The 14483-nt window shown below is 38.6% G+C and overlaps 1 protein-coding gene across 1 annotated transcript in view; it reads left to right on the top strand.

Annotated features, from left to right (window-relative positions):
• Positions 1–14483, top strand: part of CCNY (cyclin Y) — an 82733-nt gene that overhangs the window by 51665 nt on the left and 16585 nt on the right. Inside the window, exons 2-3 of the mRNA XM_072412638.1 lie at positions 11635–11709; positions 12877–12911. Coding sequence (XP_072268739.1) covers positions 11635–11709; positions 12877–12911 — 110 coding nt within the window. The remainder of the gene's footprint in view (positions 1–11634; positions 11710–12876; positions 12912–14483) is intronic.

The raw sequence follows: 14483 nt of genomic DNA on the forward strand, positions 1-14483 counted from the left end.
TATTTATATAACTTTTTTATGGTATGAACTCTTCATAGACAATGTGATTTTCTCTCCCGATGATATTTTTGATCTGTATTATGATGTTAATTACGATTGATGCTTGCGAGCAATTACACATATTCAATGCACCTTCCACTTGTTGGCTTTTCACTTTGTAATATGACCATTTTTACCATTATATCTAATAAAAATATTGATTTTTATTTTTATTATTAAAAGTGATTAGAAGTTGAATACAACAGCATTGATCATTTTATTTTTTATTTTTGTCTAACCTAATAATAAGATTGTAGTGTATGGTTTTTGTACCTTGCTGTATGGTGCTGCCTGGCCCAAGGGAATGCAGCAGCAGTGTGTTTTACATGTCAAGCTCAGCGGTTTGTTGCAAGGAGCTGAATTCCTTCTTACACCTCCTGCTGTGACTTTCATAAAAAGAGGAGGAGGTGAGAGGGAGGTCTGTCCTCAATAATGCTTTGCATTCACCTTCACTTTCACTCTATTCTGATAAAAGAGGAAGAGGAACTAAATCATAAAACAAAGATGAAATACGGTACATTGTAGCTTAGCAGTTTTTAAATGTGGTGGCACCATTAATTTTCTTCTTTTCAGGCTTATTTTTTTCAGCTAGTGATCTATCCAGTAACTATCTTCCTGTGATAATACTAACAACACTGCAGAGGAAGCCATGACTGTCACTAAGCCTGGACATTATCAATATCAATGTTTGAGGGAATATTGTCTATTACAAAAGTGGAATTCCAGACTTTATTTTTGTCGATAAAAAATGCAGATGGTCAAAATAGGCAGGGCAACACAGTGACACATTTTAGTGTTGCTTGTTGTTACCAAAAGTATCCAGTAATCCCTTTAATTCTGCCAACTTTCTACCATCACCTATTCATATTATTATTATTATTATTATTATTATTATTATTATTAATAATAATAGACAGTATTTGTATAGCACCAACATATTACGCAGAGCTATACATTAAATAGGGGTTGCAAGTGACAGACAAGTATAATCAGTGACACAGGAGAAGGAGAGGACCGTGCCCAGAAGAGCTCACAATCTAGGAGGTGGGGTAAGTATCACACAATGGCCCTGATTTATTTAAAGCTCTCCAAGGCTGGATAGAATACATTTTCATCAGTGAAGCTGGGTCATCCAGCAAACCTGGAATGGATTTTCCTTGTTAGCAAATGTCTTCAATTCTGGAACTGATCCATTCCAGGTTTGCTGAATCACCCAGCTTCACTGATGAAAGTGTATTCTCTGCAGCCTTGGAGAGATTTAATATATCAGACCCATTAGGAGGGGGAGATATACAGTTAGGTCCATAAATATTTAGACAGACAACTTTTTTTTCTAGTTTTGGTTCTGTACATTACCATAATTAATTTTAAATGAAACAACTCAGATGCAGTTGAACTGCATACTTTCAGCTTTAATTCAGTGGGTTGAACAAAAGATTGCATAAAAATGCGAGGAACTAAAGCCTTTTTTTAACACAATCATTTCATTTTAGGGGCTGAAAAGTAATTGGACAATTGACTCAAAGGCTATTTTATAGGCTGGTGTGGGCAATTCCTTTGTTAAGTTATTATCAATTAAGCAGATAAAAGGCCTGGGGTTGATTTGGGGGGGGTGCTTGTATGTGGAAGACATGCGGTCAAAGGAGCTCTCCATGCAGGTGAAACAAGCCATCCGTAAGCTGCAAAAACAGAAAAAACCCACCTGAGAAATTGCTACAATATTAGGAGTGGCAAAATCTACAGTTTGGTACAGAACCAAAATTTGAAAACAGTTGTATCTGTCCAAATATTTATGGACCTAACTGTACCTATGTACTTTGTTACAGCTTTCTAATGCCCAATCTCTTAGTATGTTCCATTGTCTTTGCATTATGTCCAAACGTTCCAGTGCCCTGTATTGTCAAGGAGGGTGCAAAGCTAAAAGGGGCTGGGGAGAATATTAACCATTAAGTGGTTTATTAAAGAAAACTTTTTTTTTTCTTTTAATGTTGTTGGAGGATTACCTGTGCTTCTTTTCTAGTAAAACCTCAGTAAGACGGCAAGTGCAGGTAATTTTCTATCATGTAGACTCATACAGCAGTAAAAAGCCAACAGTGGTCGTAACCATCCTCCCTGTTGTCCAAAACAAAGAATTATTCTGGACATATTGCTTATATTGGTTATATTGGTTAAAAGTTAAAGCCCAAGGAGTGGCAAGGCAAAATCTGCAGTAGTACAAAGAGGTTGTGCAAATTCCATGTAGCTCGTGTAGAACAGTGGACCCTGATGCTGCAAAGAGAAACCTCCAGGCATGCAGTAGGGGCAGCATTTAGGCCGTCCAAGCTAATCTGTGTAATCTTTCATCTGCAGGCAGCTCACACAACTGCAAACAATATGTTTGGACGGATATCAAACCCGAATTGTCAAACAATGAATCCGTCTGTCTTGTCAGGCAGATAGATGAAAGCGATGTGCGAGTGAATACGTGCTGAATTATTCATCCTACAAACTGCACGCTGTAGGAATATTTTGCTTGGAACTAAACATTGTCCTTTCTATGGTGCCGTAGGAAAGACTGCCACAGAAGCTTCTTAACCCTGTTTATATAACATAACTTTGTGGGGCTCATTTACACTAGTGTGCTGCATTGACTCTATATTTAAGGCAATCCAAATGCAATTTAGCAACATTGCAGTGAGCTTTAAAAAATTCAGCATGCACTACAATCATGTGTGATGTGCTGTATTCAGTGGCCCATTGAATTAAATAGGATTCCAAATGCAGGGCATTGGAACACGCATAGAATTGTATGTGTGTGTGCACCCCTATAATGGAAACAAACCCTTATAGTTGCTTATGGTATAACAAATATGATCCAAAAAGGAATCCTGTTTTAAAAAAATGTATAAAATGCATGAAAGTAAAAATGTAATATATAATATATTCAGTAGTGGATGTAGCCAACAGTGTGTCCCTGTGCGAAACTGACTTGGGGGCATCTGTTGGCTGAGGAAGGTCTGGTGCACCAGCATACTTTGCACCTCCATACGTCTGCCCATAAAATATGTGTGTGTGTGTGTATGTGTATGTATATGTGTGTATATATATATATATATATATATATATATATATATATATATATTTAAGCAGTCTGTACTGGCTGATTAGGATCACAGAAACTTTTTTCAGCCGGGTGGAGGGTAAACTGTAGCCAGGTGGTAAAAAGTGGGCAGGGCTAGACCCAGCAAATTTGGAGCTCCAAATATGCCATTGGTATCCAGTAACCCCTGCTATTGTGTCAGTGTTCTACCTACCCCCTATATTTTGTTCCAACTTTCTAATGCCTGGCTTGTTCGAATGTACAATTTTCCATTTATTTTTGTTTTGTATTATGCCCTAACAGTCCAGTGCAGTGTATTTTAATACAACTCCTTGGAGATCCATGTTTTAATAGTGTAATTTCTTGTATTAGTGTAATATTGTGATCAATGTGGCTTAACAAATTAGGTTTAGTTCACATTAGCAGTAAAAAAAATGCCCCTCCTGAGTGACTACTTGGCAACTGCTAGGCACCTGGGATTGGTAACCGCTGATAACTGCTAGGCACCTAGGATTGGTAACCGCTGATAACTGCTAGGCACCTGGGATTGGTAACCGGCAGTAAGTGCTGGGCTATTCAGGCCTAGCAGTTTTTCAAGCAGCATTGGTTCCTCGCGAGAGGGAAGTGAGGGGTTAACGCAGCAAATGCAACCTTACTGCCAGTGTGAATTCAGCCTACCTTCAGATGTCACCTCCTAGCGCTATACCTAGGTAACACAAAGAGCATTATGCATGTGATTGCAGATTGGGGCAGGACAGCCAGTGCCCTCCTCTCATCACTGCCAAAAACAAAAACTTCCTGTGGAATTTCTCCACCCGCACTGTGATAGCTGTGTGTGTAAAGTCTGCTTGTCAGATTCTGCAGCCTAACAACTCATTGTGTTCAATCTGCTAAATTGTTGGTTGTAATTACCTAAAATTTTTAGGGTACATGGGACTCTCATAGCTACTAATTAACAACATTTCTTTTTTTAATTTCAAGAAATTCAAAATATGGGGTAATGAGTTTAAAAACTTATGGAAATTGAACATTTGGGTTGTTGTTTTATAAAAAGTGCACCTAGAACCCCAAATTGAAAATGCAAATTAAGGACCCCTGGGGCCACTTACATAGCAAGAAGCATTGGGGTGGGGCCCCCTAAATATTTTACCTACCTTTCACTAAATAACACTATAATTGTAATACTATGCTGGCCTTTCTGCTTCTCTTCTTTGAATCCCAATTTATCTGGAATGGGGAGGTGCAGGAAACTGAAAATGTAGGTGCAAGTGGGGAACAGATGTATGAACCCCTAAAATTTCATTAGCATGGCATCATTAGAACATAAAAACCTCTGCCCATTAAACTCTCCACTTCCCTACCTTGAACCCTAAAATCTCTAGAACAGAGAGGTGCAGATAAACAGACTCATAGGTGCAAGTGGGGGACACTTGTGGCTAACAACCCCCAAACTCTCATCTCTATGGCATCATTACTTAAAATCTGCCCATCAAAACACGCTGCCCTGTTACACATGACTGTACCTTAATAGTACCTAATCCCCAATTTTGTTTTGATGGGCAGAGTTCTAATGCTGCCATTGTGATAAAACTTTAGGGGGTGTTATCCACAGATATTCCCCACACATTATATGGACAGTATGTGTAACAGGGCAGTGTGTTTGCCATAATAATGAAATTTTAGTGTGGGGCGATTATCGAAAGGTGCCCCCCCCCCCACTACACCTACATTTTCGGCTTTGTACACCCCACCATTCTAGGGACATTGGGGTTAAAAGAAGAGAAGCAGATGGGGTAACATAGTATGACAGGTACAGATTTGTGAGAGATAAGTATACATTTAGCAGCCCTTCCCCAATGCTCCTTTCTATGTAAGTGGCCCCGTGGGTCTCCAAATTGCATTTTTAATTTAGGACTCCAAGGCACATTTGCTTTTAAAACTGCAACCCTTCATACTGCATACTTCACAAGATTTTACAATTCTGATCCCCATATCATGAAATTTGTAAAGCTGGGGTGCTGAAATTGTGAATGATGCTAACTATAGGTGTTCCCTGTGCACCCTGAAAATTAGAAGTCATTATGACATACAATTTAGGGGATATGAAGGTTGATACACAGAGAGCTGTAAGGCTGAGGAATGTGACATGCAGCATTTATACACACACTGCTCTGATGATGTCATTACACACGCCCACTGGGCGGAGACATTGTTTATACAATCTAGGACAGCCTGTGTCCGGATCTCTTCATAGCTGTGCTGTGCTCTTCTCGCTCCACCCGGCTCTAATCAGCAATCAGCTCATATCAGGGGAGAACAGAGCGAGCAAAGCAGCCTCTCCTGTGTCCGTTCAGAGCTGCTAAAAATGTACCGGGTGTAATAATCACAGCAGGTGGGCGGCCCGCCCCCCCAAAAACGCGCTGGGGAAAACTATGCACCAGGTCCATGTTACCCCATTCAGTATGTAAAGTGCTTGCCTTCCATGGCTGTGGGATAGTGATCACCTGGTGTTATGTATAAACTACCTTTCTTCTATTAATTTTGTTCTGATCATTGCTACACATGGCAAAATGCCTGAATAGAGTAAATATGGTGGGCAAATAAGTATGTTAATAATTTTAGGGAATTGGAAAGAGGTAAATTTGAATAGTTGTACTGGCAAATATTGGCTTTCACGACCAGTGTTCTCCCCAGTTTTTTTTTACCAGGGTGCAGCACCCGACACTTTTCAATATCCACCCGGGTGGTAACTGATGGGTTGGGTTATAATACAGTGGCCACCACCCACCTACAACTTCTTCCCACCCTACTTAAAAACATTTCTGGGTTGAACACTGAAGACAGTTACCAAAGTACACAATAGAAACATTTGCTTTTGGCTGGTGGTTGAAGGAGTTACTATAAAAATAAAAAGATGATCCTAAATGTTTTTAAAAGTATATTTAGTCAACCCAATAAGTTTTAGATTTAGTATCAGGTTATCTTATATATTCTAATGCTGCTTCATTTGGTTTGGACATGTAAGCATCCAAAACTTCTGGTCAATAAATGGATAACAAACCCAATATACATTACATTCTTAGCAAGAAGATTTTTAGATGAAACCTAAAGTAGATCTGGTTTGCAGAGTTAGATATTTGCACAACTTTCACTTATTTGATACAATTTAAAATCATTTACACAACACCATTGATTTTATTTAAGGTAAGGATATGAATTATAGCCCCAGGCAAGGCAATGTTTACAGCTTGTGCACTCTCTGCTGACGATTTTATATTTTACAGTATTTTACGAAGTGGGTATGGGTTTTTTTTGCTATAATTACACCTCACCTATTGCTCCAATAAAAAAGCAATTTAGTCAGTGTCTCCAAGTCTATCCAGAGGTGCCACTAAAATCATATTAATAGAGATTTTCAACCTAAAGCAATCCAGTCCATGGGGGTTGCCACTAGTGATCTACTTCTGAAAAATGCTGGCATCAAGGCTGACATTGCAGGATTTGAGACCAAAGACAGACAAACAACTGGCATTTTCAGACTTCATGTTTCTAACAAGGCCCATCTTTCAAATGAAACTCATTTATTTTTTTTAACTAAATTGAAACCCCTAGACTACATGTGGTCTTTTTGTCGTAGTTGGCACAGTGATCACATGATTTACTTTCTTAGGTCTAACCGTGTAAAAGATCTTTTAAAGGAAAGATGTGATTTACTGAGCTGTCAGCATCATGAAGGGGAACGTAACTGTGCAGATTGTGGAAAAGCAAATCCAGGCAACAGGTGAATCCATAAGTGACCTTCTAACTATCTAATGCTGTTCATCAGGCACTTCAGCTGTGCTAAAGTAAAAAATGAGTTTCATATACCATCTTTCAACCATCCTAGTTGCAACTTCCCACAACATCAAGGGATTCTACATCCCTTTTCTCTATTTTGTTTGTTCTGATCCTCTAATGGGGACATTGATAGTGTTCCTTTCACTTTCCCCTAACTTCATGTTGCATTTCTGGTGACAGAAGGTGAAAATGTTACCAATACTACACAGGCAGCAAAAGTAAACTGACAGTTTTGTAAACTAAAAAAATACACTTTAAGGATTTAATTCCAAGGTTGACTGCAGTGTGCATTGTCAGTGTAATGCATTGAAAACATTTCAACCTAGAAATAGAATTTATAGGGTGCTTTGCAACAAAAGGCGTGTTGCAGAGGAATCAGCAGTAACACACAGGTTTGCATTGAGTCTGACACCAGTCCCATACATGATGTATTTTTTCGTGAAATGGCTAATTACTACGTGTTTGGTTTTTTTTTTTGTTCATTTCTTGTGTTTTTAAAATAAATGCTGATTGGCAATTGTTCTTTTGTTATTTTCTATGTGGGCAGCTTGATAGGCTTGAAATAACTGAGGTTATCAGCTGTAAAACAAAAATAGCCTCAATAGTTATCAAATCAAGACTCTCTGAAACAAGCTATGAACACACATCATATGATTCTCACCCAAGGTGAACATTCTTGCTTGTCAATACCTGGCATGTATACAGCAGTTCCCCAACATCATTCATCAATCGACCATGGTGGATATATGTACGATTGACCATGAAAGACTGTTGTTCACTCCAATGGGGGAAAGCACAAAAGAGTGCGTCTTGCTGCAACGATCAAGGAAGATCATTTCCAGTGACAATCTATCTAACATCCCTACGGGGCTCAAGAAAAAGCAAAATTTTGTGTTGTGCTTTTATTCTGTTCTTCAGTTGTCCCTATTTTTGGGGCGAATACACACACCTATGTGTTGTCCTGCATTAAAGCAATCAGCGTCCAAATCATTCCACTTTTCATTTTAAATAGCTAATATTAAAGAAATGTAGCTGTGAATAAAATGGTCTTCTTTGCATATTCATGTTTGATGTGTGTGTTAAAAATGGAGACAAGGAAGCGGTAGCCATTTGCCCCACATACTCTGAGCTAAAAAGGGTCCTTCCCTATCTGCAAAAGTTAGGTGGTACACAATAAATAATAATGATATGATAAAAATTTTCAGTATCTTAATGAGCATGTATAGTTAGTTACTACTGCCATGTTTTCTTTTTAACCTGTCACATTTTTACAAGCTCTCTCATCTGTTTTTCTTATTGTGGTAAACATAGTGATTTGTAGATTAACAACAATACAGATCAAGCCAGGAGGGCATCTAGCTGCACACACAATGAATGCCCGGAAAACAATTAGCACCAGTCAGTATGAGTTTATTACTGTGTGTGAATGTAAATTTTTTCTTGGAACATTGCAAAGCGTTTATCCGGTTTAGTTTAGCCATAGTATTGAAAAAAAGTATTTTTTCAGTTATAACCATTGAAGAAATGGTTTGTGTATCAGATGTCAGTCAGTGTACTTCTACACTGTAATATTGATCATACTTACTCCAGTACAGAGCAATGAGTCAGCCCGGACCTGCTTCTTCCTGCAGTGCACAATGAGGATTACAAAATGTTCCAAGTTCTGTTATTGGAGTGATTGATAAATCAGAGGAAAGAATAAGAAGAATAAATTGGTTTCCTCATACTTTTTTATTATCCACCCATTTCTAAAGCTCAGTACTGTTATCCAAAAAACATCACGTCACTATCACTGGAAATGATCTTTCATGATGAATGAATAAGCGTTGCAGCACTCTTCTGTGGGGAGGTAAGAGAGCAGTTGTTCCCAATTGTGGACCACTGTACACACACTCATCTCGTGGGACAATCATCTGAGGTGTGTATGAAATATAACTGTATTATATATCTTCTGACACCTTGGAATTGATATATTTGTAAGTAATACCTTTATAGCTGATCTCTGGGCTTCTCCATCATCTAAACATGTACACATGTGCACAAACAACAAAAGCTGTAAATCCTCTCATCTCTCAATATGTCCTGGTGCCCAAGCCCCAGCGGCATACATTTTCAACATTCCCATAACATTTTAACACCAAAACAAAGTTTTGGTTTTCAATACAATTTGGGGATTTCAAAGCTAATGCTCAGTTGATTTGTGACAGATAAATCCAACCCATACAAGAATGGTTATGTTCCCAATTGAGTGCTCTATTCTTTTTGTAATGTACTAGAAAAATGGTCAGTGGAACCCAACTGGCTAATAGACATAATAAAGTTGGTTCATGGAAAGGGCTTTATATTTAGAGCGACATTTAATTTAGACTTTTATTCTTAGATTAGGGAAGGATTAGAAACCCTGGTACAGTGGTGGTAGCCAACTGTGGCCCCTGTGCAGAACTGACTGCGGGGCCCCTTGCCATGCTGACTTGGTTCGGAAGGTTCGGGGGCCTCATGTAGCAGAACACTTTGCACCTCCCTATGTCCACCCCTGCCCTAATGAGGTTTTAATTGCTGCTTATTGACCCCACATCACTCTTTCAGACCAGAAGGTTTTGGATCTAAACTTACTTTAAAGCTGATTTCATAGCAAATTGTAACCTCTTTCCCACTATTTTCTAACCCATCCTGCAATCTTCTGTTGCAAGGGAATTCTAATCCAGCATTACATATAGATATGCCCCTTGTTGGTTATTCCCCTATTGTCGCTGGCTAGTGTAGTAACTCTTTTTAGACTTTTTCTTTAATAAAGTAAGTAAAAACTCCACTTTTAGGTTTGTATGATCAGGCAAGTCATGATTGCAGATTTGGACATGCTGTATCCCTTCTGCAATAATGCATCTTATCTGGCTGATTGCTCTGGGTTTCCCAGCCACAGAAGGTTCCTGGCTTCTCTAGCAAGGGTTGGGATGATGTATGGTAAGGGCAATCAATATAACCAAAGTTCATCCAGAGGAGGAAAAACAGAAAGAAGATGGTGGTACCCAGCGCTGGATCAGATAAGGTCATATTTTCATTGTTGTCATACGTACATGTTCTGTTTAACTTGAATATTAAATAAGCTAAAATCATTATTATGTGGACCCTATACTGCTGGGTTCAACATGTTTTCTGCTTATAAATCCAAATGTACAAAGAAGAATCTAAATTATATGTAGCATTTATGGATGGTAAATAAGCTTCATCCGAAAATACATTTTTCTGCTTAGCAGCCAGTTGGGTTCCATTGACCAGTTTCATAGTATATAAGGAAATGAAAGGACCAATCTGATTGCCATGGTAACATTTCTTTCTTTTGATGCATAAAGACGGAGAGGAATGATTTCTAAAAGCTGGAGCAGGGGGCTGTTGGGGCAGTTAGGTATTGGGCCAAAGCGACTAAGCAAGCTTTCACAAATCATCAAATCCAGTTGATGTGAACAAGCTCTGATGATGACTGTTCTTCTAAAAATCAGCAACACTGGATGCCTTCTATAACAGTGTATGATAAAAAAAAAAACAGCTGCCTTTAGCAAACAGATTCTTTTTTTAATAGTTGAGTTTGAACAGGAAAAATTGGAAGCAGTGGTCCCCAACTTTTTTGGACCACGAAACTTACGGACATGCACAGGGAGCGGTGTGTCATTTAAAGGGGAAGAAACTTCCCCCAAAGTGACATCATGATACCAGAACCCGCCCAGGTGTGCCCCTGCAATGGGAGAGTGGGCGGGTTGTGTCCAGAGACACACTCACCGCCCTTAGCCTGCGATACATACAGGGGAGTTGGTCGCACATGAACCTCAGGTTGGGCAACGAAGGCCTCCGTGCTCTCGCAGGGGTTGGGGACCCCTGCACTAGAGGACGCTCTGATTTTCAAGAATTGGGTGTATTGGGTGATTTTTTTAGCTGATGGAGAAGAAGAGACATTATTTCTGACCTATATGACTATAGGGATTAGCAACCAAAGTCATCTAGCTTGAACAGTTACTTTTCTTCCAATTACCCACAGCTGGCACTTTCTGTAATTTGTCTAAATATCTAATATCTGTGACTGTCTATAGATAAATTTAATCCCTGTACAGACATCCAATAGACAGCAGATGATTGTCACTGGAAATGATCTGATATGGACGAATAAGCACTGTACACACAATCCTGTTCTGTCTATAAAAAGCGAAGGTGGGAGGACAAGCGAGCCCCATCCCTCTGTGCTCCCCTACAAAGGGAAACGCAGCTGTCTTCCCAATCAGTCGTTCATCAACCCAACAGGACAGAATAATGAACGACATCAGTGGTACCACTGCTGCATATGCTTGAATGCTTGATTTTCAACACATCATTTTATGTTTGTAAGTAGCTCTACTCGGGCAACTTTAGAAATCTTTGTAAATTAGATGGTAAATGATGGTGCCTTGGAAGGCTTGTTGAGTCTCTTATTTTTTCTGTATATTTGTTTTTTTTTCCTTGATTGTGTTTTCTATTTGCTTCTTTATATGCAGAAATAAAATTTCTTTAGCAATGTAAATTGCTTTTTGTCTGTGGATGGCAAATTGTCTATAAATTGCTCTTGTCTGCTTGAATAAACAATACTTACATTGCTCTCCTGCTTGAACTACAAACAGATTTAATGACTCTCTTATATTTGTTTTCATTTCTAGATATGAATATGGAATTTAACCCTTCTGATCATCCTCGGGCAAGCACAATATTCCTCAGCAAATCCCAAACAGATGGTACAATATTTTGTTATTTTTATCCATTATGCCTAGTGTACTACTTGTGAAAAAAGTAAAATTTCAGGGAAAAGGATTAAACTGGAGATTGGAGGAATAGTGTAATTCAGCTGTTCTCATAACATGGAGGAACCCTTGAAAAAATTTTAAGGTGTTCAGGGAACCTCAACTATTATTACTATATCCACAGCTCACAGTATATTAGTGTGATGGTCAATGGGAAGAATACCTCTTTTATTACTGGGGGAAGGATACAGTACATTATTACAGATAGCCAAAAAGTCTAATAAACTGGTATAAGGGACACAAGTTGCTCATTGCCCAAGGAACCCCTAACAATGCCTAGCATTCCATAGAACCCTGTTTAAGAAACACTGCCATTCCAGATGATATTTGTGCCTGAAGGACAGCTCTAGCCAAGCCATAGCTGATCGATATTCCAAAATACCCCTCCTGTGTTTTGTAGAATTAGGTATGCATGTGTAGCTGGAACTTTTATTTTTTTAGTTGAGAATGGATCAAGGAAGGGCTAAAACTTCTTTTTATTTGGTCCTGTCTGTGTCCCATTCACGTAGAAGGTTTACTTGCTCTGTCCTAAAAACACAAAAGTAAATGAGAAAAAATATTTCAAAGTGCGGGGGCACCCTGTTTTTTCCTTCTAGAACAAGTGTCCCCTTTAAAAAATTAGGTCTAACCTCCAACATTTTATATTTAATTTTTCTTGGAAATGGGAAAAGGTAGTTTCCCCAACAGAAATGCAGACTGCAATTAAAATCTGGTTGGGGTTCAAACCCATTTCTAATCTCGAGAAAGATAAAATGTTCTTGCAATACATAAAGCATAATTAGTCAGGCCCACCCTAAACTGCTGTTTAGGTTACAGGTAATTTTTGAGTAACTATTCAGGTACTCCAGATGTGGGTAATGAAGGGGTCATATTGTGGGGGAACTTCCAGAGATTTTAGATCCAAATGTGTGAGTTATTGGGTAGATTGACAATTTAGCTACTGAATGCAGCAGATGATGTTTTAGGTTTGGTCCCAAATACAGTAGCATCTAGGAATTGTCTGTTCTTTCTGCATGTTTACTCCCCTTATAATTACACAGATGTTGTTTTATTTGTGTATGACTCTGCCAGTGCCAAACTAATGTTCTTGTATCTTTTCAGTGAGAGAAAAGCGAAAAAGCCTTTATATAAATCATGTAAGTTTTAAACATACAAGTATATTATGTTTATTGTTTACTTGCCATACCTTGTCAAGGTATGCCTCCTTTATTAGTCTCCTAACCCTACACAATAAAACTATTTGGTCATTTGAAAAAGGGCGATTGTTTGGATTGCCAGAAAAGTAGGGAGCGATCCCACTGGCTGATGGTTGTCAGTAGCGTTCCCAACTGATTTACTTTACCTGTTGGAACAGGTGGAGGCAGAATGAAATGCATTCAGGCTGATAATTGGGATTATGGCAGATAACCTAATGATATCAAGAAAATATTGTTTATCTGGTTTCCCACTTATCCACTATTTCACATCATAAGAAGAGTAGACGCCTGTTTTTTTTTCATGTCCGCACTTTGGGTTTAATTTGCTAAAGGATTATTTGCTGTTCACATAGCAATATTTATTACCCCCTTGAAGAAAATATTTAACTTAACTTTGTAAATGAGATGAAACTCTTCTGACTTCAACTACCAATCACGTGCAAGGCAAAATGCTGTTTTTCAGATTTCTTTGCAAAATGAACTGTCAGAAGATTTACATTTAAACTAAGTAAGCTATGCCTTGCAAGGTGATAATTTACAATGGTAAGTGCACAGCCTAAATTCCACAGCAGGGAAAACAAGTGATCCAGCGATTCTGGAAAATATTTCTGAAAAATCATTTGCTATTAGTTGGCAAATGTTTTCAATCCTGGACCAGATTCATTTCAGGTTTGCCTGGATCACACAGGTTCTCCCATGATAGTCTATCTTCTCCAGCATTGGAGAGCTTTAATAAATCAGACTCACTGACCTGTAACACTCATGCATATTGCAAAGCCTGAATTCCAGATCTGCATTTTGTTTTGAGTCTTGAGAAAAACATTAGATCAGCATGACATCCAGGAAACCAGCATTTAAAAAAAAAAAAAAAAAACAACACCAACAGTTAGTTATAGTTTCTCTTGCAACTGCAACCTGTCTTTTCTGATTTGCTAAAACTTCTTTCTTCTACAGCGCAAAGTAGTCTCAATGGGCAGTGGAAAAGCAGTTGTCAGAGAAAGTATGGCGCTAAAAACAAAATACAACTAAGTACAGTACACAGAGTACTCCATATAGACATGCAGTTACTGTTGCCAGAAACGATTGTTGGTGGTCATTCCCAGCATAAACATACTGTCACATACTGCCACATACTACCCAGCATATACATACTCCTTATTGCCAACAATTACAGTTAGTTGTTTAGGAGATCCAGCATGGTGGATCATTAAATAATATCACTTTTTTCCCGCCATACAAATTAATGTGCATAATAGCTAAAACAAGACAGGAGTATCTCAAATGCAAACCCCTTTCTTAAAAGCACGTTTTTCGTAGAACCTGTTTACACACAATGCAATCTGGCCAAGTGTTTAGGGCCCAGTGGATATCCAGGGTCCCGACTACAACATCCATGCTGCTGTAAGAAACTATTTAGCTCAAATGATGTGCTTCTTGTCTGTCATTTTACAAGAAAGGATGTATTTGTTTATGCCTATTGCAGTCCTTTTTAAAGTTACTCCAATTGGTTGG

Source organism: Pyxicephalus adspersus, chromosome 5 (assembly GCF_032062135.1).
Source record: "Pyxicephalus adspersus chromosome 5, UCB_Pads_2.0, whole genome shotgun sequence".
Lineage (NCBI taxonomy): Eukaryota > Metazoa > Chordata > Amphibia > Anura > Pyxicephalidae > Pyxicephalus > Pyxicephalus adspersus.